Here is a 23,603-nt window from a genome sequence, read left to right as displayed (position 1 = left end):
TCAACTTTGAATCTCATGTTACCTGGTTAGATCACCTAATATTTCTTTTCTTTGCTGTCAGCTGCCAATCTCTGTGACATTTTCTTATATTTTTTCAAAGTCATCAGCTCCCCTCTCATCGTTACACTCTCTGGTTCCACTTCTGTCTTAATTCTTGGCAGTTTTTAAAAAAAATATATTTTTTGATGTGTACTATTTCTGTCTTTATTGAATTTGTTATACAATATTGCTTCTGTTTTATTTTTATTTTTTGGCTTCAACACATGTGGGATTTTAGTCCCCCAGTGAACTCAACCCTCCTGAATTGGAAAGTGAAGTCTTAACCACTGGACCTCCAGAGAAGTCCCCTGGCAATTTTAACACACACATACATATAGATCATCTTTCCAACCTTCCATCTGTCATATCTTGGAATGGCCCAAGATATGACAGTTCCATGATCCCCTTTCTAATGTCCTTGTGCCCTATTTGACCTTAGCCACTCACACCTATGGACACATGCTGAAACTTGTACCTCAGACCAGGGGTTGGTGAACTACGGTCAGGTAAGGTCCAACTGCCACCTATTTATAAATAAAGTTTTATTGGGACACAGCCATGCCCATTCATTGTATATCATGTCTGACGGCCTATACACCACAATGACGGAGTTCAGTAGTTGCACCAGAAACGAGTGCAAAACCGAACCACTTACTATCTGAAAGTTTTAAGAAAAAGTTTGCCAACGCATGCCCCAGAGTAGTGATCGTCACTGATCCATAATCTCAACTTTGTGCACTGGCCTCTGACTAGCACCTTCCATCTTCCCAGCTTACTCTCGATAACCCAACCATCAAAATGCCTGTCCTCCTTCAGGGCTTCCACTCCATGACTCCTTTCATTATTTTCACCTCTTTCATGCCCTACGTGTTCTCACTACTTTTTTTTTATCCAAGCTAAGTTCCATGGTCAACTATTAGAATCATATTCTTCCACATTCCCTCATGTCTTTGCCTGTCTCTTGCCTTCTGGAAATTGACTGGCAAGACAATTCACTATCTGGTCCTAGATCCATGCAGTCTGACGTAGCTAGAGAAAACCACATAACCCTGTTGACCAATTCTTTTTTTTTTTTTTTGACAATTTTTATTTATTTATTTGGCTGTGCCAGGTCTCAGCTGCAGCACGGTGGTGGTGATTCAGTCTCTAAGTTGTGTCCAACTCTTTGTGACCCCATGGGCTATAGCCTGGCAGACTCATCTGTCCATGGGATTTCCCAGGCAAGAACACTGGAGTGGGCTTCCATTTCCTTCTCCAGTTGCGGCATGCAGGATTTTTCAGTTGTGGCATGTGAATTCTTAGTTGAGGCATGAGGGATCTAGTTTCCCAAACAAATGATTGAGCCTGCCCCCGCCCCCCCCCCCCACCCCCCGGAGCAAATTTAAGTTTGACAGTTTGACCAGTTTATCTCTTCCTCATGCCTCCAACTGCATGAGACTCCTTGTATTTTCTTGCCAGACACACTCCCACCTGTGTGTTTACATACCACTTTTCCAGCAGTGATGTTTACTAAAAATATTTTAAACAACTCACACCTAAGTCCACTATATCCCTGGAATATTAAATCTTTTATTTTATTTTTTTTAAATAAGAAGTGTACATGCGGAAAAAAAGAACTGGGATTAGAAACTAGGTGAATAGAAAAGGAGATGATGAGACAGGACCAGATTTAAATTATATTTCAGAGTAAAGACTAAGACTTGCTGTTGGATTGGAGGTGAGAAGTAAGAAGAAAAAAGGAACTTTGGATGACTGGTGACAAAGACACAATACTGCTCCCACTATCAGATCTCCTGGTGTTAGAGTTGTGGGAGGTGTGGTTTTTACTATGACTTGTGAGCCGGACATCTGTGCTTGAGCCGTGAGTCTTGGACTATTAATTTCCCTGAAGCATAGGAACAATAATAACAGCACACATGTGCTGCGCTGTGCTTAGTTACTCAATCGTGTCCAACTCTCTGTGACCTCATGGACTGTAGCCCACAAGGCTCCTCTGTCCTTGGGGATTCTCCAGGCAAGAATACTGGAGAGGGTTGTCATGCCCTCCACCAGGGGATCTTCCCAATCCAAGGATCAAATCCAGATCTCCCCCATTGCAGGCAGATTCTTACCATCTGAGCCACCAGGGGAAGCTCTGCGATTGTTAATGGTAAGTGCGGTCTATCCTATATATTGTCTATGTACACGCTGCTTCTTCCTTTACATGAAATATTTCACTTAGTCCTTACAATGAGAAAGCCTCAAAAATGCAGAATAATTTTGCCAAGTTCACACAACTAGTCAGTGGCTGAACGGGTTTGAATTCAGTTCTGCCCGACTTTATGGATATTAACAACTATGCCATCCTGCCTTTCAGACGGATGATTCTTGATTTGATAGTTCAAAACACCCTCTCACATTTTATGTCATTTAATTCTCAGGAGTAGGTTTCATTCCCATTGACTGTTACACCGATGCTGTGATATGAGGAAGAATTATAAGTATTTCCATTTTAAAGGTCTAAAAGGTGAAGCTTAGTGGCTAAGTGGATTTTTAAGGTCACATGTGTAGTTAATAACAAGGCTGGAAATTAAAATGAAATCTTCTGCTCCCTGTCCCATGAGCTCTATAGAGGAAAAGTCAGTGGACTTAGTTGGACCTCAGTTTTCAGATGGGAAATCAGGGATGGATGGACTAAGTGCTTAATATGACATGATCTGCCTTTTTAACTCTCTGGTTAAAAGTGCCTCTCTAGCTTTCAAATGTTGAACCACAATTGCTTAGCTGGCTGGGAATTTCCTGACTGTGTTCACTCATCACCCTCATTGATTCCTTGATGACTCAAGCAGTAATGAGTTCACCTGCATTGCAGGAGACAAGAGATTCGGGTTCGATCCCTGGGTCAGGAAGATCCCCTGGAGGAGGAAATAGCAACCCACTCCAGTATTCTTGCTTGGAAAACCCCATGGACAGAGGAACCTGGCAAGCTATAGTCCATTGGGTCGCAAAACAGCTGGACGTGACTTAACAACTTAGCACATAAGCATTCACTCATCACCTTCATTCATTACCTATAAAATGTCAGCTGACTACTTCCAACAATCTTCTGGAAACATCAGGGAAGTCACAAATATTTGTGTGGTGATATTCTTTTATACTTTTTTTGTATTTCCTCTAGTATCAAACAGTGATAGCCACATCTCAGAACATCATAAAATTATTTATTTCATGTGAATGAAATGACCTAAAATTATAAAAAAGAAGTCTAACATACATATATGGCTGTAATTACACATTTAATTTTATTTTGATTTTTAAAAGAATTACCTTGATGTCATATATGTGTATATGTGCATATATATTAAATACATATATATATGTATATTGCTTTGAGAAATTTAAGAATAATTGAAGATTTTAGCAAGAGAATTAGAATTGTCATCTATGAAAATTACTTAAAAGGTTAAGTTGAGCAGATAGAATGGGAGAGACATTAGAGGCAGGAAGAGAGTCAGGAAGTTATAATTTTGGTAAAGTATAATTGGCTTGAGTTACAATCAAGATCCTCTGTGTGGGGAACTTATAAGGAAGACAGAAATATAAGACACAGTAGATCACACTGATAAGTATACACACACACACACTCACACATACATATTGCAGTTTTGTAAGAAGTCACTGAAATACTTTGATGAATTTTGAAGTGGCTAGTTTAATTAATATCAGCATCTAGATGATACAGAAAACCCTTGATACTTAATAAAGTTATTTTGAACCTGTCTTATGAAACATTTGTGATCACACTTAATTTAGTGTCATTTAATTTAAAGACATGAGTTGTCTGGAAAACTGGCTTAAACTTTCACTTCATTTGCATGTTTATATACTCTCAACGTACACTACAAATGTTACTTTTGGAGGGAGTATATAAGTGAGTTTACCTATGAATTAGAGGCAGAGGGTAGGAAGAGGGAAGGGAGACGATCAGAGGAAAGATTACATATCAGTCTTGTCTTCTAGGTTTTAGCAGAATTTTCTCCTGTTGTGTATCTGACCAAATGATTGCTACCTTCAACCAGATTAGTAAATCTTCCATTCCATCCTATCAACATTCAGGTTGAGTTAATCATTGTCTGTATGTGGTAAAAGAACGAAGAGAAATTGTAATTTCTTTTTAAATGAGGATGATGCATAAGCTTGTTCTGAAGCACTGTAGGAAATTTCTGGGGCAGGATCAGATTTCCCACCACTTGAGGCAATGTACTCCAAGTGAAGATTCAGTATGTTCCAACAGGAGGTGAAAAAAATTATTACTCACAGGCTGGGTTGACCAGGGTTTCAGCCACTCCGAGTAAAACGTATTGAAGAACGAGGTGGGACCAGGGCATGGAGGAGACGGTGACAACTTTGCCTGAAAGAGGTTGCTCCACTGGTGGGAAGTGCTTTCTGTGTATTTCAAAGAAGCCAGCTACCAACACAGACAAGGCAGCCTAAAGATTGCCAGCGACTGAAGAAAATGAATGCAAAGGAAAAAACCAAATTTTAAAAAGTCACTGAAATGGAGTATCTCCTGTCATATCTATAAACAAGGATTTCACAGCTATCTATGGTTCTGGCCCTCCAAATGGGAATTTCTCAACCCGGAGGGCCCCGAAAAGGAACAATCCCTGTGATATAGCTGCCAACACGAGGCTCCCTACAGACAGGAGTGAGGGGGTGGGCAGCTGGGGATGTGAAAATGCAGGATTACTGGACCCAGATAGCTGAGGTGCATGTGAAAGGAATGAATTCAGTGAGTCCAGACGCTTGCATCCTCCCAGGCATGCATGTGTGCCTGCTAAATCACATCAGTCGTGTCCGACTCTTTGCAACTCCATGGACTGTAGCCTGCCAAGGCTCCTCTGAACATGGGGTTCTCCAGGCAAGAATACTGGAGCGGGCTGTCATGCCCTCTTCTCCCATACATAGAAGAGTGCTAATTTCCTTACTGTGAGATATCTGGTTTTCCTTAACTACCAGTAATCTTCGATGTTCAGACTATCTGCTCCCTTTGTTGCAAACTTCTATATAATCTGACTCCATCCTCCACCATCTCAGAGCAGTTTCTCAGGGCTACTTGAGATGCTGCCTCCCTGGCTTGAAGTCCTAGAAATTCCCATTGAATGGAACAGCTCTCTACTTTCAGGTTGTAACTATATTTTTTTAGTCAGCACACCCAATCAATGTAATAGGCCACAGTATTTCTTACACACTGACACTAGAGGATGTATCCTCAACATTTTGTTATTGTTATTCTGGGGATGTCCAGATGTCAGCTGACTGTGTTATGTGATTTTACTATGCTTAGGCTTTGGTCTCTCAGAAATGGTTGCTTTAGTTCCCTGTTTACTGTTCAAGCTGGTTTTAGAAAAGGCAGAGGAACCAGAGATCAAATTGCCAACATCTGCTGGATCATCAAAAAAGCAAGAGAGTTCCAGAAAAACATCTATTTCTGCTTTATTGACTATGCCAAAGACTTTGACCGTGTGGATCACAATAAACTGTGGAAAATTCTGAAAGAGATGGGAATACCAGACCACTTGACCTGTCTCTTGAGAAACCTATATGCAGGTCAGGAAGCAACAGTTGGAACTGGACATGGAACAACAGACTGGTTCCAAATAGGAAAAGGAGTACCTCAAGGCTGTATATTGTCACCCTGCTTATTTAACTTATATGCAGAGTACATCATGAGAAACACTGGGCTGGAGGAAGCACAAGCTGGAATCAAGACTGCCGGGAGAAATATCAATAACCTCAGATATGCAGATGACACCACCCTTATGGCAGAAAGTGAAGAGGAGCTAAAAAGCCTCTTGATGAAAGTGAAAGAGGAGAGTGAAAAAGTTGGCTTAAAGCTCACTGTTCAGAAAACTAAGATCATGGCATCTGGTCCCATCACTCCATGGGAAATAGATGGGGAAACAGTGGAAACAGTGTCAGACTTTATTTTTCTGGGTTCCAAAATCACTGCAGATGGTGATTGCAGCCATGAAATTAAAGACGCTTACTCCTTGGAAAGAAAGTTATGACCAACCTAGACAGCATATTCTAAAGCAGAGACATTACTTTGCCAACAAATGTCCGTCTAGTCAAGGCTATGGTTTTCCCAGTAGTCATGTATGGATGTGAGAGTTGGACTGTGAAGAAAGCTGAGTGCCGAAGAATTGCTGCTTCTGAACTTTGGTGTTGGAGAAGACTCTTGAGAGTCCCTTGGACTGCATGGAGATCCAACCAGTCCATTCTGAAAGAGATCAGCCCTGGGTGTTCTTCTGAAGGACTGATGCTAAAGCTGAAACTCCAATACTTTGGCCACCTCATGCGAAGAGTTGACTCATTGGAAAAGAGTCTGATGCTGGGAGGGATTGGGGGCAGGAGGAGAAGGGGACGACAGAGGATGAGATGGCTGGATGGCATCACGGACTCGATGGACATGAGTTTGTGTGAACTCCGGGAGTTGGTGATGGACAGGGAGGCCTGGCATGCTGCGATTCATAGGGTTGTAAAGAGTCTGACACGACTGAGTGACTAACCTGAACTGAACTGATATCAACTGCAACCATTTCATTTCTCAAGTTATCATTCATATTGCTGGACTTAATCCCATTGTTAGATCAGAGGCAAACTTTAGCTTGATGGAATTTACTTGAAATTTAGAGATAGTCACCTTTTGCTAACTTGCATAAAATTTCAGATAAGCAAACTTTCAATTTAGAAAAATCAATCTAATGTTTAAATAGCTTAGTGTTTGTTTTAGTTGATAGAGAAACTGGTAGGTAAATTTTTTGATTGTATCTCAACATTTAAATGTATCCATAAAGTCTGCTCTTTCTAAGACCTCAAGAAACAAAAGGTATAAAAGAGGAGGAAATCTGAATAACAGAAAATTTGAGGAATATTAAAATATATTATTACTTTAAATTAGATTCCATGAAGGCCCATTCATAATGAAGTAGAGATTTCGATTCTGTTAACAGCTCAGATTGAAAAAAGGAATTTTAATATTACCTATCTTGAAGATATGACTTCCCTGGTGGCTCAGAGGGTAAAGAACCCACTTTCGATGCAGGAGACCTGGGTTCAATCCCTAGGTCAAGAAGATCCCCTGGAGAAGGGAATGGTAACCCACTCCAGTGTTCTTGCCTGGAAAATCCCATGGACAGAGGAGCCTGAAGGGCTACAGTCCATGGGGTTGCAGAGTTGGACACAACTGAGTGACTAACACGCACACACCTTGAAGATAAAATTCATCACAGAATTTATCTATACTTAGCACACTAAAACTCACTAGAAAGAGACCTAAAATATCAATTTGATTTAATATTTACTCTATTACTGCTATACGTAAAGTTGTCTGTCAGGGCAGTTGGAGAAGTAACATTAAAAAAAATTGTTCTCAGTTTTTGTGGACTGCCTGCAATGTGGGAGACCTGGGTTCGATCCTTGGGTTGGGAAGATCCCCTAGAGAAGGAAATGGCAACCCACTCCAGTATTCTTGCCTGGAGAATCCCATGGATGGAGGAGCTTGGTGGGCTACAGTCCATGGGTCTCAAAGAGTCAGACATGACTGAGCGACTTCACTTTCACTTTTCATTTTCAATGCTATTCTAAAAGGAGAAGAATTTACTTCCAGCTGGAAAAGTGAGAGAAATCCTATGATTTAAGGAAAGAAGGACTGAACTTCCTTCCAGTGGTTAAGAATCCTCCTGCCAATTCAGGGGACATGGTTCCATCCCTGGTCAGGGAAAATCTCACGTGCCTTGGAGCAACTAAGCCCACGTGCCACAACTACTGAGCTCACGTCATAGAGCCTGTACTCTGCAACAAGAGAAGCCACCAAAATGAGAAGCCCTCCAAGTGCAGCCAGAGTAGCCCCTGCTTGCTGCAACTAGAAAAAGCCTTCATGCAGCAATTAAGACTCAGTGCAGTGAATAAATAAATAAATACTAAAAAATAAAGAAAGAAGGGTTTCAGTAGGAAGAGGTGAGGGCAGCATGAATTGCCTGAGCAAAAGCACAAAGTCATGAGAGTATCAGACAAATTTTCAGAATGGTGAGAAACTCAAAGTCATTTAGGTATCAGGGGAGAAGACAGATGGAGGTCAGATCACAAGAGGCATTTCATAAATTTTTAAGGAATTTTCAAATTACTCTGAAGAAAATGGAATCATTGAAGATATTAAACACAAGTGAAAAGATTAGAATTGGCATTTAGGATGATAACTCTAAGAGCCAGGTGCTGGTTGATAGAATGGGAGTGGTACTGAAGGTAGGAAGATAGTTAAGAAGTTAAAGTGGCGCTAGAGGTAAAGAAGTCATCTTCTAAGGCAAGAGACAGTCGTGGGTTTGATCTCTGGGTCAGGAGGATCCACTGGAGAAGCAAATGGCACCCCACTCCAGTATTCTTGTCTGGAAAATTCCATGGACAGAGGAGCCTGGTGGGCTACAGTCCATGAGGTCACAAAGAGTTGAACACGACTGAGCAACTTTGCAGAAACCAACCTATTTATTAAGTACAGAAAAATAAATTATTTCTTTGGTTTTGCAATGACATACTTATTATTACTGTTTAAAAATGTTTTTATAATCATATTATTCAACAATATTAGACAAATGACACCTAAAGATTTTAAAAAATGGTTTGCCTCTGGGAATTATGACTGACTGGATATAAAGAAAGCAACAGTTGGAGACTGTTACTTACTGTTAAAAAACTTTCAGAACTATTGATTTTCTCACCTACCATGCTTCCCTGAATCTAAGATTAATTTAGCTATATGAGGAAACATTCTTTCATACCACTGAGAAAGGAAAAAAAATGCTGCCAATCTAGCATAATATACAACCCAATTTCATGCACGCATACAATGAACTGAATTGTGTTCCTTCAAAATTCATACATTTGAAGCCATAACCTCCAAAGTCATTACTTGAAGACAGAGCCTTTAAAGAGGTGATTAAGGTTAAATGAGGTCGTAAGAGTGGGACACTAATCTAATATGGTGCTCAGCTGCTTCAGTCATGTTCAACACTTGCAATACTGTGGATTGTAACCTGCCAGGCTCCCCTGTCCATGGGATTTCCCAGGCAAGAATACTGGAGTGGGTTGTCATTTCCTTCTGAAGGGAATCTTCCCAACCAAGCAATCGAACCTGGGTCTCCTACATTGGCCGGCAAATTCTTTACTGCCTGAGCCACCAGGGAAGCCCTGTATGGCTGTTATCTTTGTAAAAAGAAGAAAAGATACCATGTCTATACAGACACAGAGGAAAGGAAGGGTGAAGACAGCAAGAAGTTGGCCATCTACAATCCAAGGATAGAGGTCTTAGGGGAAATTAAACCTGCCAACACCTTGATCTTGGATTTCTAGCCTCCAGAACTGTAAGAAATAAACTTGTTGTGAAAGCCACGTAGTGTATGATATCTTGTTCTGGTAGCACTAGCCAACTGATTACAGGTATGTTCAGATATTACGTGAAAATTAAATTGTTCAAGAATTTCCCTGGCAGACCAGTGGTTAAGACTCTGAGCTCCCCAATGCAGAGGGCATGGGTTCAATTCCTGGTCAGGGAACTAAGATCCTTCATGCAAAAAATTAAGTTGTTCAAATATTGTGCAATTAAATTGTAAGATATTCCCATGAACCTCAAAGAAAGGATCGCGGTAGATAGAATAGATTTTTAAATTTTCTTGGCTTTCTTATTTTAGAATTTGAATTCTCTGTGTATCTTCTACAGTACGTCTCATTCTAACTAATTTAGTATAATTTAGATAAAGATATCATGTCTACTCCCCCCCCACCTTTTTTTTTGTTGTTATCACCTGTTGTATATAAAAAGGCTTATATTGTATTTTATCCAGAGAAGTTTATAGCTTTAGAGGCAATAGATTAGACAAGAGATGGGCAAATATTTTTTGTAAAAAACCAGTAGTGAGTATTTTTGGTTTTATGTGCAAAAGGCAACATTTTGAAGCTATGTAAGTATTATATAACAAGAAATAGAATATATTTTATACAATTTTTTATTGATAAGATTCAAACTAATAATGCTTTTTTGAGGGTGTAATATAATTTCACCTAATTGGTATTCAGTTATCATTTCTTATCAAATCAATTGCAAATGTTCATCAGCGAAAACAACTTTTAGCTTGCAGATAATGTAAAAGCAAATGGAAGGCCAGATCTGGCCCATGAGTGTAGTGGTTGGCCAAATTTCGGTTGACTTGTCAGCTTTTATTGCCTACTGCTGAATTTTAGCTCTGACCTGATGAGAAATTGTAGCATTTTTTTTACCTAAGCCTCTGCTGGCAGTGTACAAGCATGAAATGTGAGAGAGCAGTCTCTTGGCTTTTTGCTCTGTCCTTGAAACTTAAAGTCTAGTCTTTGATCAAGAGCATAGGAATCACCTGGCAGCTTGCTAGACAGAATTTCAAGCTCCATTCTAGAAGGTTTGATCAGACCTACATTCAACCAGATCCAAGAAGCTCTGAGACCTGTTTTAGGAAAATCCAACGAAAGACAGTTCTCCAAACAATTTCAAGCAAAGCACAAATATTTGGTTTATCTACCTAGATATTTTAGGGCAAAGCATATTTTACCTGAAACATCAGACTAACTGCATTTGCTTTTAATTTGCTACTGCACTCTGGCGCAGATGAAAAATGGCTTTTTTAAAAATTCAAAACAAAGCTGCATTCCAACCTAAATTAAATCTGCTCCAATTTTATCGTTAACACCTATGAGATCATAACTTGTCCAAAGCAGAGTGTAGTTTATCAGAAAGTACACATTTTAAACCTCTAGCAGATCTGTATTTTCAAGATAAAGCACATGGTTCCAAAGGAGATCTTATATTCAGATAAATAATGTATGCTTTAATATTGGCTATGTCATTATAGGGGCTTCACTGGTGGCTCAAATGGTAAAGAATCTGCCTGCAATGTGGGAAACCTGGGTTTGACCCTGAGTTGGGAAGATCCCCTGGAGGAGGGAATGGCAACCCACCCCAATATTCTTGCCTGGAGAATCCCATGGACAAAGGAGCCTGGTGGGCTATAGTCCATAGGATCGCACTGATTTGGACATGACTGAAGAGGCTGAACACACACGTGGTTGTAGACAACTCTCTAAAAGTCTTAAATGGCTTAGAGTTTATTCTAATATCCCACCATGTAGTACTTTTTCAAATCAGACCACAATGAATTTTTTAAGTCAGAATTTATTCAAACATTTTAGTTGTATTTGCTGCTTCCTGCTGAGGCAAAATCTAACACTACAATATAAATATGTAAAGATGATTCCAATGTTGGATAAATTTGCCTCACTGAGAAAACTATGGATTTTTTTTTTTTTAATGCGTCATTTGAGGTATGAGTCTCCGACATGTAACACAACTGAAAGGATGAAACTGTACTGAGTCCTTGAGAAATTGTCCTCAGATCCATGATTTTGGCAAATTTCAAAAACAAGAAACTGGCTCATGTAAGAACACACTGGTGTGCATAAAACACGCTTATAAAGATAGCTATGATTTCATCATCGTGTATGTTTCTGCCTTTGTGGAAGATCTTTCTCACCTGCTACTTGGCATATGTTTTTTGCTTTGTTCCTCCTGTTAGTGGCATGTTCCTGTGTTTGAACTGAGCTATCCACATTCTGTCTCGTTTTTGTTTAGAACACTGGGAACTCATTTCAGGAGGTTCAGCTTCAGTTTGTGTTTTAACTTCTGAATCTGGAACAGGTCATTCATTTGCATGGAGATCAGTTACACAAACATATCTGTAAGGCATAAAATATTGCTTCAGTTGACTTACTAGATGGTCTAATTTAGGGGTCCCCAACCTCCTAGATCTAATGTCTGATGATTTGAGATGGAATTGATATAACAATAATAGAAATAAAGTGCACAATAAATGTAACACTCGAATCATTTGGAAACCATCCCCCCCTTCAACCCATGGAAAAATTATTTTCCCTGAAAAAAAAAATTATTTTCCTTCTGGTCTACTTTACCTCAAATTTAATTCCAGTGTTGATGTCAACTTTAAAATTAAGAACCTAAGAACATCGATGTGCTTTTATTAAACAAATGAACAACTGAATGAACGAGTTATTCAGGCTAGATATTTGCATGTTACTTTTTTTAGTGTTTACAAAACTTCCTGTCAGGTATTTTGTAGAAGGTATACATCATGATGTTTCTTGCTGTCACAGTTCTGAAAACTATACTAGGGAAAAAGTAGTTTTGATGAAATAATCCTACTTCCAATGAAGGTAACTGGATCCCTGGCTTGGTTTTTTAATTTATCAAGCACTTTGATTCCAACCAAAAAGAAACTCTGTCAATTATTAAAACTAGTAGAAGGTACTATATATATACTATATACTATATATAAACTAGTAGAAGGTATATATATAAAAAGGGACCAGCACCTTGGCTGTACCTGAATCATAAAGAACTTTGAATTAGGATTTGAATTTTCAAGTTTTATTTTAAAGAGGAAGGCCTGGAAGATATTTGGATATACTTCATCTGCATTTCAATATCAATGTTACTTAAAAGCCAAGATAACAGCTACCTACTGGGTTGTGCACTTCTGCTTTGTTCAAGGCTTAATGACAATCTTAATTTGGCTAATTTTAGTCAGATTAATACTGGTGTGTGTCAGCACTAGCTACTAAATGCCACATACTGGATTTTAACTAATGGTAGGAGAGGAAATACTCACGGTGCAAACATTTTTGAACTGAAAAAAGCTAAAACAAAGTATACCCAACTATGACAGAGGATACATCATAATATCACTGATTCTAGATTTTTGGTGTATTAAGGCTTACTTTTAAATAGATTCATCTGTCTCGTGTAATGTTAGGAAAATGCAGTCTTGATGAAACACTCTGTGTGTATCAAACCTTTGTCGTCCAAGTTCTAAAAGATTACTTGTTAATTTCTTTAGCTGATAAACTCAAGAATGTCCTATCTTCAATCAGAAACCCCTCTTTCCTTGCATTGTTATGAGCTAGATAAAGAAAAGCAAGCTCATTTTTTTTTCCTTTGTTAAATTTCTACTTTGACCAACCAAATGAGATTTCTCTACCTCTCTCACTCTTGGCCTGGGCTGTCATTATCCTTGTCAAACCCTAGGCATATCAGTGTTGGCACCATCTGCCTCCTTAAACATGACAGACCTTGGACAGGGAGTGACCGACTGTGAAAGGGACTGGGGGAACCTTAAAAATCAACTCATAGTGATGGCAGAAGGATTTTTCGTTTACTTCATAGCCTTGATTAGAAATGGCAGTAAGGATTCCAAATTAACACTAATAATGTCTATAATTTAAATGTTCAAAACAGCACTATTTACAATAGCCAGGACATGGAAGCACCCTAGATGGCCATTGACAGATGAATGGGTAAAGAACATATGGTACATGTATACAATGGAATATTGCTGCTACTGCTGCTACTAAGTTGCTTCAGTCGTGTCCGACTCTGTGCAACCCCATAGACGGCAGCCCACCAGGCTCCCCCATCCCTGGGATTCTCCAGGCAAGAACACTCAGTGGGTTGCCATTTTCTTCTCCAATGCATGAAAGTGAAAAGTGAAGTCGCTCAGTTGAGTCCTACTCCTAGCAACCCCATGGACTGCAGCACATCAGGCTCCTCCATCCATGCGATTTTCCAGGCAACAGTACTGGAGTGGGGTGCTATTGCCTTCTCCAACAATGGAATACTACTCAACCATAAAAACGAATGAAATTGAGTCAGTTGTAGTGATGTGAATGAACCTAGAGCCTGTCATACAGAGTAAAGTAAGTGCGAAAGAGAAAAATGAATATTGTGTATTAATGTATATATATGGAATCTAGAAAAATGGTTCTGATTAATCTATTTGCAGGGCAAGAATAGAGGTACAAAAGTAGAAAACAGACTTGTGGACAAGGTGGGGGAAGGAATGGGGGTGATGAACTGAGAGAGTGGCATCGACATATACACACTGCTGCTGCTGCTGCTGCTAAGTCATTTCAGCCGTGTCCGACTCTGTGCAACCCCAGAGACAGCAGCCCACCAGGCTCGCCCATCCCTGGGATTCTCCAGGCAAGAACACTGGAGTGGGTTGCCATTTCCTTCTCCCATATATACACCACCATGTGTGAAACAGATAACTAGTGGGAAGCTGCTGTATAGCACAGGGAGCTCAGCTCGGTGCTCTGTGATGACCTAGAGGGGTGGGATTGCGGTAGGAACCGGGGTATGGGAGGGAGACGAGAGAGAGTATATATGTATACATATGATTGATTCACCTTATTGTACAGCTGAAACTAACACAATATTGTAAAACAATTATACTCCAATAAAAAGGAACTATAGATGGCTAGTAAGTGGAATAATAATAACAAATAATAAAACAAGGGCCTTAGAATTAGAAGGTCTGAATGCAAATAAGACATTCTCTTTGAGATCCTTGACCTAGTAAATGATGACTTATCATGAGATTAAGTGGGATATGCATAGGAAGGTGCCTAGGTTCAAATGAGGAATTCATAAATATTTGTTTGTTCATAATTTATATACTTACATACTTCACTGACATTTTCAAGGCACTTAGGTTCAAAGCAAAAGTAAATTTTAATGTTAGATTAATTCAGTTATGTAAATCACTATCAAAAGTACCCTAGGTTTATGCTTCTATGTCCTGATAAAACTTATTAATCTTCCATAATCACAAGCCCGATATGGAAAACTTAAGCAAACATCTAGTTAAAAAGATACATATCATCACACCTCTTTATTTCCCCAGAGCAAAATATTATGCAAATAAGTGAGCAAGTATGTAAATGAACAAATGAATGGAGTCTGGCTTAGAAACAATTGAATTCAGTAATTTGTACTCAGAAGGATATAGCTCAGATTTTTTAGATGAATCTAGTTTTTTTCCTTTTCTTCCTGCCCACTAAGTCTGTTACCAACCTTCCCAGGGAATATTTAGTTCATTAACATTAAACAATATATCAGATAACTCTACCTAACCTTCCTTCCTCCAGAAAAACCACATACACTTCTTTAAGAATAGGCATGCTTTCAAATATGTGAGACTGGAGAACTGTCCAAGAGAAAGTGCTCATATTTCAAGTGAATTTAAGATTGCTTATACTCAGGAAGGATTTTATTTTATTTTATTTGGCCGTGCCACGTGGCTTGCAAGATCTTAGTTTCCCGACCAGAGAATGTACCTGAGTCCTCACCCAGGCCCTCGTTAGTGAAAACTAACCACTGGACTGCCAGGGAATTCACAGGAAGGATTTTAAAATGTAGTTCTTTCATCCATATTGTATACCATATCTCTCTAAAGTAACCCAATTAAAAATTTTTTTTAGTAAGAAAGCATAATTCAGAAGCTTAGACTGAATTTTCATGATTTTGTACAGGACTGCCAAGAATTCTGGCATTTTGCAATATAAATTTACCCCCACTTTGTTCTGCATTCATTATATTTTAATAGTACACTTGCTGAGGGTATGTACAAAGTCTTGCTTTTCTTTTGTATCCTTAAACAGTGCTGGACATTCACTAAATACTGGTTTGGATTTCTATACTAGCAGACCAAAAAAAAAAAAAAAAGGCAGTTTGTAAGATTTAAGGATTGTTAAAACCTATTAAGTTTTATAGTTTGTCTAAACCTATAACAATAAATAATGCCAGGGTTACTGGCTTATAGAATAAATCAAAAAATATTTTGTACTGAAGACCTCTACAATTGAAGATAAAATAAATTGAGTTTAGTCACTTTGAGTTCTTTCTAAAAACAAATCTACTCTGTGATGTGGTCTGGAGTGATCTTGTTGATGGCTCTGGTAAACAACAGGAGGCACATATGCTAAAATGTAACTTCTATAAACAGAGAAACAGCAAAATATATATATATATAATAATGGGTTGCCAGAAGACTGCATTGTCTTCACAGATCTCTACAAAGGAGGTTTTAAGAATAACAACCAGAGCACCAAAGAATTGATGCTTTTGAACTGTGGTGTTGGAGAAGACTCTTGAGAGTCCCTTGAACTGCAAGGAGATCCAACCAGTCCATCCTAAAGGAGATCAGTCCTGGGTGTTCATTGGAAGGATTGATGTTGAAGCTGAAACTCCAATACTCTGGCCAACTGACATGAAGAGATGACTCATTTGAAAAGACCCTGATGCTAGGAAAGATTGAGGGCAGGAGGAGAAGGGGACAACAGAGGATGAAATGGTTGGATGGCATCACCGACTCAATGGACATGGGTTTGGGTGAACTCCAGGAGTTGGTGATAGACAGGGAGGCCTGGCCTGCTGCAGTTCATGGGGTTGCAAAGAGTCAGAGCAACTGAACTGAACTGAACCAAGAGAAAAGAAACTTCCAGATGCCTGGCCTTGACTCTCAATGAAATTATTTCTCAAGTAGATGATAAGACATAATGTTGCCATTGCATGCTATTTCTTAAGAGTTTCAAACTTCCTCTGCTTTCTGTTTATCCTCACCAAACAATTAGACCTGCCCATGCAAACGATGACTTAGTATTAGCTAATATTTATAGAGCTTCCAGTCTGTGCCCTAACTGTGTTCTAGGCGCTATTATCACCTTGAATGATTTCAAACGTTTTACACAACAAAGGGTTCCAACATTTATCTCAGGTATGGCCCTCAATTAAAAAAAGTGAACTAGAAGACAAAATTAAGTGGCTTTCCCAAGTCACCCAGGAACAGCTCAGCAGCAGAGCAGGGGCTGAGACCCCAGTCTCTGGTCATCAGATGAGCTTGGGTTTCCTGTTTCTTATCTTCTTGTTCCATGGCAGTGCCTGGTGGACCACAGCGAGGCAGAAGAGAATGTCACCAGGATGCTCCTCTTCTCCCATTTCATTGGCAGAAATTTTACTTTACCCTCTATAGATTGTGTTCTGAGTAAGAAGTCCTACATTTTTTTCACTTTAAAAAATTGAGAGTAGACCATATCAACAACAACATGATAATAATGAGGTCAGTGTTCAGTCATGTCCAACTCTTTGCCACCCTATGCACTGTAGCCCACCAGGCTCCTTTGTCCATGGAATTTTCCAGGCAAGAATGCTGGAGTGGGTTGCCATTTCCTTCTCCAGAGGATCTGCCTGATCCAGGGATGGAATCTGTGTAAGATGTCCTACATTTTTTTCACTTTAAAAATTAAGAGAGGACCATAACAACAACAAGGTAGCAATTATATGAGGTCAAGGATGTGTTAACTACCCTTATTGTCATAAATATTTTGCAATACAGAATGGTATCAATTTATAACATTGTGTACCTTAAACTCACACATTTGATGCTTTTGAATTATGGTGTTGGAGAAGACTCTTGAGAGTCCTTTGCACAGCAAGGAGATCAAACCAGTCAATCCTAAAGGAAATCAACCCTCAATATTCACTGGAGAGACTGATGCTGAAGCCGAAGCTCAATACTTTGGCCTCCTGATGCAACGAGCCCACTGATTGGAAAAGACCCTGATGCTGGGAGAGACTGAGAGCAGGAGGAGAAGGGATGACAGAAAATGAGATGGTTGGATAGTATGGCCGATTCAGTGGACATGAGTTTGAGAAAACTCTGGAATATAGTGAAGGACAGGGAAGCCTGGTGTGCTCCAGTCTACGGGCTTGCAAAGAGTTGGGCACAACTGAGAGACTGAATCTTTATTTTTAAAATGGAAGGATAATTCTTTAAGAACATGTAAATAGACACCCAAAGGAATAGAGAGAATATACGAATATAAGTAGACCTTATTTGTACATGGGCTTCCCTGGTGGCTCAGACGGTAAAGCGCCTGCCTACAATGTGGGAGACCCAGGTTCTATCCCTGGGTGGGGAAGATCCCCTGGAGAAGGAAATGGCAACCCACTCCAGTATTCTTGCCCAGAAAATCCCATGGACTGAGGAGCCTGGTAGGCTACAGTCCATGGGGTCGCAAATAGTCAGACACGACTGAGTGACTTCACTTTCTTTCTTATTTGTACATGAAATTTTATATCTATGAAACTATTTATGATTTTTTTAATTAAAATTTTAAATGAAAGACAGGGAAGCTTGGCATGCTGCAGTCCATGAAATCCCAAAGAACTGGACATGACTTAGCAACTGAACAACGTCAATTATATCTCAAGGTGGAAAAATTGTTTGAAAATTATTGTTGCACACCTTACTATTGGAAGAAGTACTGTACTGAAGCTGAATCACAGTACTAACTTGTAATAATTTTTTTTGGTGGTTCAGAAGTTAATTCCTCCCAAGTATTATTGCTTACCTGTGTTAATTTTTTAAAACATTCTCAGCATCAACTTAGGAGTAGAGACTGTTTTACATGAAGAGGGAGACACCATTTGGTGGCACTGAAAATTTTGCCGAGTCTTTATATCAGGTGTGTCTTCTGAAAAGCAAAGAAGTATAGGAAGAAAATGGAACACTGATGTCCATGTAGAGACTTCAATACTCTTGAATGTACCTTCTTCCTAATTTGTCAAAATCAGACTCTACTCCAGAGCACATAGCTAACTTAGAGCCTTGTACAGTGTTTCTTATTTTAGTGTGGGATGGAGAGGGTGGGACTAATTGAGAGAGTAGCACGGAAACATACGCTGTACCATACGTAAAAGAGCCAGCCAGTGGGAATTTGCTGCGTGACATAAGGAGCTCAACCCAGTGCTCTGTAATCACCTCCAGTGGTGTGGAAGGTGGCAGGGAGGATTAAGAGGGAGGGAACATATGTAGACCTGTAGCTGATTCATGATGATGTGTGGCAGAAATCAGCACAATATTGTAAAGTAATTACCCTCTGATTAAAAAAAAGTTACAAACCACTTACTAGAAATGGGAAGTTGTACTTATGAATGCATGCTGACAGTAAAGAGCCATCTCTCTTAGAGGGAAGCAAGCAGATGCTGAAATATACCATAAAAGGAGCCAGAATGAGTAGTGGTAGGATAGTGATGACATTCATGACTGAAACTGGCAGAAGCGATCCACGCAGATTAAGATTGGAATTCACGGTCTGCAGATAATATCCTGAAGGAATCTGCTTTTCAACAGGGAAAGAGCCATGCTTTAAGACAGTGGTTAAAACTTCCCCGGTGGTCCAGTGGTTAACACTCTGAGCTTCCAGTGCAGAGGGGGTGTGTGGGTTTGGTCTCTGGTTGGGGAGCTAGGACCCCACGTGCCCCATGGTGAGGCCAAAATAAATGAATAAATAAATAAAATTATTTCAAAAAAGAAAAAAAGACAGTGGTTTAACTTTAGAGGAAGATTCCTGTGGCAGATGCCTTGTCCCTTGCCTGTACTCTGTGAGAGATAAGCTGGACATTCCCCATGTCTTTGAGGTCATGATTATGAGCTGACAAAGGTCAGTAGGAGCTCTGTTTAGTCTATTGACAATGCTACTGATTCTTTATGATGAATCTTTTGTCATCTAGTCTTTCTTCTTAATTTTCCTTGGAAAAGTAACAAAGACCCTAAGTTTGCGCCTCAGATGACACATAAGAAATCAAGTAACAAATATTCCATATCAGCAAGTAAAGTTTTTGTTTTTCCCAACAATAAAGCGAAAGCCAGCAGAAAGTATTAAGACTTTCTTTTCACTCATAAACAATAGATTGTGGCCAGTATATCCTTTAAATTGCACTGAGTTTGGTAGCAAAATAAGTAAGAATGATTTTTCCCTAAGAAGAGGGGCCCAGTGTAGAAACCCATTGCTTGATGTAGGCTATATTTATAGGCTCGCTGGACTGGTCTTGTTTTTAATATGTCAAGTAAAATGAAAAAAAAAAAGAGAGAAAACAGAGTTGTTTCTATACTCTTCTTTTAAACTAATTGTGAAACACTAGAGGACCAAGAAGGTAATTCCATGAAAAAAGTTGCATAATAAAGTAGAAGAAATTAAAAACGAACATGCAAAAGAACCTACAACAACAAACAATACCTCTGCCCCACTGCAAACCCTCAACATAGTGTCAGAATTTCATTTTTAAAATAGATCCTAATACTAACTAAAACTCCGACATTAACTTGGAGTCTCTTCATGTGCTCCAAACCCTTTGTTAGGTTATAATTGTTAGGTCAGAACTAAAGCACAGTGTCACAGGAAAGGTGTATCTTCTCACTTCATGAGCTTTGTTGCAATAATCACATCTTTGTCATTATCATTAGCAGCACAGAGTATTTCTTTAATTCCCAGTGGCACACAAAGCTACTAATTGGCTTGGTGAGAAAGTCAACCCAAGTTTTGTCCTTAAGGGATGGAGTCTCCATTTTTTTTTTTTTTTCTTACAGTGTGTGAACTTCATTAGGATTCCTGCTTTACCCCCATCCTGGGAGAGCAACCTGGCTCAAACATCCAGATGATAACTTCTTGTTTGAAACCTTCACTATCTCCTTCTCTAATTATCAGGTTGTGCAACTTGAGAAGCATAAGGAGAATCAGTCATAAGTCAGTACAGTTGCAAACAAGTCCACCAATTACAGAATGAGCCTTTTGCTCTATTAACTGCCTCCTTCCAGGGATGAACTACATTTTCACTAAGTTGTTTTTTTTTTTTTTGATCTATATAAAATATGTCCTGGTGATAATTTATTTTCCGATCTTGAATTTGACTCTTGGGATAGTAAACAGGATTGTTATAGTTGGGTAAAGACAGCAAGAGAGAAGGGAACATGAGCTAGTTCTGCCCTAGTTCCATCAAAATATTAAGTTTCTTCCTTAAGCAGAGGAAAATGAATGATTTTTTAAGGAAAAGTGCTGGCAGCAGAGCTCCTCTAAGACTGAGAGGCTCACAGCACAACTTGGAAGTTTCTGTTACTGATTTCAAACGAGAATTATTGTTAATAGGAATAGTTATTATCCAGCATGAATCACAGACACAGAAACCTGCTAACTTAATAATGTGGCAAATGTATGATTAATCTTTAGTGAAGCAATATTCATATATTGCCTAATCTAAGAAAAGGCTCTGATGTCTTGAAAGCTTGAAATCATTTCTGCTTCTGCCTCAAGTTCTGAAATCATCTCCTTTTAAAATTTTAAATACTCTTATTTCATACAAGCCTCTGAGTATTCAGGAATAATTGCTGTCAATAGAGATTCATTTTCACCTCTGAATGGCCAGTAATGTCAAATGGCAACATCATCGGCCTTAATATCAACATATTTTAAATGTATGTCTTGGAACTGAAGGTCAATAATTGCTACTAAATTTAAAATATGGCATGCTATGATGTTTTATTCTTGGTGCTTTGATCTCCTTTACACTGGTGATTATTTCATCTGGAGGCAAAAATCTAACACAAGCCTATCCCAGCCGAAGTTTCATCGGCCCCCTTGAGAAGTATATTCTAACCATTTTCTCTGGAGTTTCTGGCATAACATTACTGTATATGATTTTGGAACCTGTATAGTCTGTACAGGGTTTTTTTTGTTTTTTGTTTTAATTAATTTTTGGCTGCACCACCTGGCATACAGGATCTTAGTTCCTTGACCGGGGATCAAACCCATGACTCCTGCAGTTGAAGCACAGAGTCTTAACCACTGGACTGCCCAGGGAGTTCATTGTACAGGGATTTTTTAAAATACAATTTTACGTATTCATCTATCATATTCCTGGCAGCTCTGGGTCTTCGTGGCTTTGTTGCTTTTCTCTGGTGCCACGAGCAGGGCTACTCTCTAGTTGCGGTGCTCGGGCTTCTCATGGCAGTGGCTTCTTCTCTTGTTGTGGAGCATGGGCTCTAAGGCACCCAGGCTGCAGCCGCCGAGGCATGTGGGCTCAGTAGCTGCGGCTCCCGGGCTCTAGAGCACAGGCTCAACAGCAGTGGTGCATGGGCTTAGTTGCCCTGAGGCCTGTGGGATCTTCCCTGATCAGAGGTCGAATCCACGTCGCCTGCATTGGCAGGCAGATTCTTCGCCACTGAACCATCAGGGAAGCCCTGTATACGGGTTTTTAGCCCAAAGGCAAGAGCGGTATAGTTGGTAACAGCAAAGTGTGGGCACTAATACCCGCCCTGGGTTGGGACAGCCATGTGGCCATATTGCTAGTAGGGCAACCAAGAGCAAATTGCAAGCCACTTAATGTCTCTGAGACTCAGATCTAGGATAACAAAATCAGTTCTGAGGCATGCTGTGGGGGTTGACTTAAGACACTGTGAAGTCATCCTTTAGCGGCTATATAGGTGATCAATGATATTAGTGTTTGTTCTTTGCAACAGAGTAGGCATCTAGATTTGGTGGTATGCTTAAATATTAGTTTATCAAAGTTTATTATAATTTATGTCAAATTTTAAAATATATGACAGTTTTCAGAGAAGGGTTAGATTTAGTCAAAAGAAACAGTAGGAGTCACTAAATTATGAGGGTAAGAATCAAGAATGTGTGCTATTTGCACAGAAGGTTCAAGGCTGCCCATGGGTCAGTTAGCAATTTTGTACTCATGATTAATTTCTTCATCCTAAGATTTTTTATAATATTAATGTTCATATATAGAGGTGGTATTTTTGTATTTTTGCACCATCTATTCTTGTAGAGTCAAGAGAGAGGTTGAATCTACTAAATCAGCCTAGTTTTCATGTATCGTTTAGAACAAGGGTCAGCAAGCTTTTCTGTAAAAGGCCAGATAGATAGACAATATTTCCATGTGTGGATTCTGTTGCAACTACACAACTCTGCTGTTTGCAGGCATAAACAGACATACTATTACAAATGAACATAAGACTGCGTTCCAATAAACTGTATTTATGAACGCTGAATTTTTTTTTTTTTCCTTTAAAGAAGAGGCATTTATTCTAGTCGCTGGCAGGATCCTTCTAAACAAGGAGAAATCCTATGCTTATTATTCTCTAACAATTGTACTTTCTTTTTTTTAAATCAAAGTAGAGTTGATTTATAACGTTGTGCTACTTTCAAGTGTACAGCAAAGTGATTCAATATATATGCACTCAATATATGGGGGCGCTCTGATAGCTCAGTTGGTAAAGAATCTGCCTGCAATGCAGGAGACCTCAGTTCGATTCCTGGGTCAGGAAGATACGCTGGAGAAGGGATAGGCTACCCACTCCAGTATTCTTGGGCTTCTGCTGTGGCTCAGCAGGTAAAGAATCTGCCTGTAATGTGAGGGATCTGGGTTCGATCCCTGGGTTGGGAAGATCCTGTGGAGAAGGGAAAGGCTACCTACTCCAGTATTCCAGCCTGGAGAATTCCATGGACTGTATAGTCCATTGGGTTGCAAAGAGTCAGACATGACTGAGCGACTTTAACTTCACTTCATACTCTCTCTCTCTCTCTTTCTTTCTCTCTCTCTCTCTCTATATATATATGTATGTATTTATGTATGTATGTATATATATATATATAGGCTGCTGCTAAGTCACTTCAGTCGTGTCTAACTCTGTGCAACCCCATAGACAGCAGCCCACCAGGCTCCCCTGTCCCTGGGATTCTCCAGGCAAGAACACTGGAGTGGGTTGCCATTTCCTTCTCTAATGCATGAAAGTGAAAAGTGAAAG

The 23,603-nt window shown here is 39.5% G+C and overlaps 1 protein-coding gene across 1 annotated transcript in view; it reads right to left on the bottom strand.

Annotated features, from left to right (window-relative positions):
- Window positions 1-23,603, bottom strand: part of SLC15A5 (solute carrier family 15 member 5) — a 93,065-nt gene that overhangs the window by 41,027 nt on the left and 28,435 nt on the right. The window contains 2 exon segments of the mRNA XM_052641530.1: window positions 4,337-4,525; window positions 18,921-19,134. Of these exon segments, the coding sequence (XP_052497490.1) occupies window positions 4,337-4,525; window positions 18,921-19,134 (403 nt within the window).

The sequence above is a fragment of the Budorcas taxicolor genome, chromosome 5 (assembly GCF_023091745.1).
Source record: "Budorcas taxicolor isolate Tak-1 chromosome 5, Takin1.1, whole genome shotgun sequence".
NCBI classification, from domain to species: Eukaryota; Metazoa; Chordata; class Mammalia; order Artiodactyla; family Bovidae; genus Budorcas; species Budorcas taxicolor.
This window is presented reverse-complemented; position numbering and strand designations above follow the sequence as displayed.